Here is a 3,284-nt window from a genome sequence, read left to right as displayed (position 1 = left end):
TAAATAAAATTAATTATAATAGTATATCAATGATACTAAAAGAACACAGTCTAGTGGTTAGGAGCTGAGGTATTCAAGCATTAAGCTACCGTAATTATTTAATTTATTATTTATTGTTTTTATTTGTAAAATAAATTTAAAAGAAATGGAGATCTGTTGTATTTTTAAATGTTTCCTTATATTTGTTCCTTAAATTGTCTTTACTTGGTCTTAAAAAGTCTTTAAAATGTCTTGTATTTCATAAACCCAAAGTAAGAATCTGCTGAGAAGCACTGATCTAAATCCTGCTAACAATAAAAATGCTTTACGTGTCAGTGTGATAGAAGCATCTTCTCTGTACCTGTGTGTGTTCTCAGGTGTGCTTTCAGGTGGGAGCTTTTGAAGTATGTTTTCCCACAGTCGGGATGGGTGCAGATGTGATTGCGGGGCCGTGACGGGACGGCTCCAGATGCGGGGCTGTTTGCGGACGAGTCGCGGGCTGGAGCGGGAGCGATGGCGGTGAACTTCAAACCCAATGAAGGTGCTGTGACTGTTTGTTTAGGGGGCAGAATCACCACGACTGAAGATTTGGCCACAAACACCACAGACGCCAGAGGAGGAAGCATCTGGAAGACTGAAAGCGCTGGCGAGTTTCCAGACGGAGAATCCGACAGCGCTGCAGCAGGGGCTGATGGGGGATCTGCTGAAGATCTGAGCGGATCACGATAGGTGTCTGACGTGTGCCGGATCACACTGACCGCTTGAGATCTGGCCTCCGGTGAAGCCGTGACCCCTGACCCCAGGTGCAGGTCGCTGTCGGGGCTGTACGGTGGAGTCATGCATGACATTACCTAAAAAAATACAACCAGTTCATGACTGTTTCTACATAGGAATTAATGAAACCGGTTTGGCCCGATTACTGTATTTACATTTATGGGTGAATCTCACAAAAACATGTTCAGGTCATATTGTGCCATTATTTTCATGCATCTCTCATTATTGTAACCTAGATGTTTTAGTTTTGAGTTTTGGCCATTTCAGTCAGAATCTCATTAGATTACTGAAATGCAGTCCTTTTATTACTGTATTTTCCTTATTACTGTACTACAATGAGTTTTACGGCATACAGGTAAAATTACTACTGGACCTCACACTAATAGATGATCAAACTAATAGATCTCACCATATTTTCCCCAGTTGATAAGACAATTGTTTTGTATCTGTTTTCTGAAATGTTATGTTTAAATATGCAAATGAGGCATTAAATCATTAATGAGGCATCTAATTAAATATGCACTAATTTGCAAACATTTCCAAGACATAAATCTGAATGTTTATCAGTGTCATTTAATCACTTGGATATTATAGTTTTTATTATTATTTCGAATAAGTTTTTATTTTTATATTTTCTGTTTTCACTTTAGTTTTATTTGTCTATTTATAATGCTTATAATATGTCTATAGATTTTTTAATTTTTTTCAGTTTTAGTTATTTTAGTACATGAAGTTTTTTTCTATTTTTACACCGAGGTTTATTTTATATTTTATTTTATTTGAAGGAACAATGGTTTTAGTCGTAGTCTTAGTTAACTATAATAACCCATATATATATATATATGTTTTTTTTTTTTTTTCCCTCCACAAATTGACTATTTGCATGACTTCACAAAGTAGAAATGCAAAATGTAATACTTTTTAAAATTATAATAATGTTTTATGTTTAATACCTTTCTAAAAATCAAGGCAGTTTTATAAAAATTATTGCAATTCATGATTTTAATCAATCTGAACACTGGATGAAGCCAGGATCAAAATTATAGTTTGATTTTGTTGACATATTAGAGTCAGAGTTTTTAAATATCTTTTTTACCACTCCATAAATCAGAAAATATATGTGTTGTTCATTGTTTTGTACATTTTCAACATATTTTTAGGAATAAAATGTTTATATTTATATATAGCAGGCAAATGAAACCCTTCAGAATATAGATAGGAATAAAACTGTACAGTTTAGTGAATGTAGGTGCTGTTGAAATGGAGAAACAAACTCACAGCCTTTAAAGATATGAATTGGAATTGAAATCTACAGATGTAAATAGATTAATGCAATAAAATAAACACTTTAAAATGTATTTTGGATGTGCATGAAAAAAAAAACATTGGCTTTGTCTGTAGTGTCTTGCCTTAATTTAAATCTGAACAAATGCAGTGCAAAAACATATGCATCAATACTTTACAGTTTAAATGGTATATCATTTGTTTACATTACAACAGTGAGGTTTAGATTTGCATAAGGCTTTTGTATTACAGTATTAAGAATTATGGGGGTAGATATTGTTTGGAACATGACCTGGATGTGTTTGTGAGCTTCACCTTTGTGTCGGGTCTCACTCACAGAGGTCGACTGGAGGAAATCAGCAGCGAAGGGATCTTCACACACATCAGAGGACGCTGTCAAAGCACGAAACTCCCTCTGCTGGAGGTTCATGGACATCAGGGCCTCCACAGCTTCTGAATATCTCCCGTCTGAATCTGAGCACGCCACAGGCTGCTAGATGTGACAAAAGGAAATTAAGTGCATTACCATAATTCATTATTATGGTTACACTTTATGTTAAGGTGTCATTGTTACAGTGTAATTATACATATAAGTACTGAGTAATATTAATTAACTACATGTACTTACTATATGGTTAGGGTTGGGCTCCTAGGGTTACTTGCATGTAATTATGCATAATTAATTATTATAATAGTACGTACATGTAACGTGTAACAAGCACACCTTAAAATAAAGTGTTACCATTATTAGCTTTTCATTAAACTCACAAACCTCAGTTTGGGAAACCTTGATGTAATATAATGTTTAATGCACTTCATGCTGTTCATAACAGCAATGGAATAGATTTTCTTTATGTATTTTTATATGAATATGGTACAAGATTATCCTATTTACATCAATGTGATAAACGAGTTGGATCCAAAGTAATCTAAAAGTAGTCTGATTAGATTACCTAAAATGTGTAATGTAATGGATTACATTATACAATTTTTGTAATTTAAAATCAGTAACAGAACTATATATATATATATTTGTATTTTAGGGCTGTCAAAAAAATTCGAATTTCGAATATTCGTCTAATTTAAAATAAAAATCCACATTCGAATGCAAAAACGAATTTTAAGTGTGCGTTAAAGAGGCAGCCTTATCAGTGGCGCACGAGATACGATGATGACGATGTAAGTGTCATTGCATTTTAATGTTTTTGTCAGCCTATTCAGTTGAAGCCACTAGATGCGGCGCTGCT

At 34.0% G+C, this 3,284-nt stretch overlaps 1 protein-coding gene across 2 annotated transcripts in view; it reads right to left on the bottom strand.

Moving 5' to 3' along the window:
- The window catches only part of klf10 (Kruppel like factor 10), a 4,651-nt gene extending 2,162 nt beyond the window's left edge, over positions 1 to 2,489 (bottom strand). Inside the window, exons 1-2 of one of the 2 annotated variants that reach the window (XM_016540516.1) lie at positions 2,375 to 2,489; positions 341 to 830 (exon numbers count right to left, since the gene is read on the bottom strand). In XM_016540516.1, the coding sequence (XP_016396002.1) occupies positions 341 to 830; positions 2,375 to 2,473 (589 nt within the window). In that variant the 5' untranslated portion in view covers positions 2,474 to 2,489. Of the gene's footprint in view, positions 1 to 340; positions 831 to 2,352 lie in introns of both variants that reach the window. The other variant, XM_016540518.1, reaches the window with a different exon arrangement.
- Between the last annotated feature and the right edge of the window lie 795 nt (positions 2,490 to 3,284).

The sequence above is a fragment of the Sinocyclocheilus rhinocerous genome, unplaced genomic scaffold (assembly GCF_001515625.1).
Source record: "Sinocyclocheilus rhinocerous isolate Xijiao unplaced genomic scaffold, SAMN03320098_v1.1 scaffold1510, whole genome shotgun sequence".
NCBI lineage: Eukaryota > Metazoa > Chordata > Actinopteri > Cypriniformes > Cyprinidae > Sinocyclocheilus > Sinocyclocheilus rhinocerous.
This window is presented reverse-complemented; position numbering and strand designations above follow the sequence as displayed.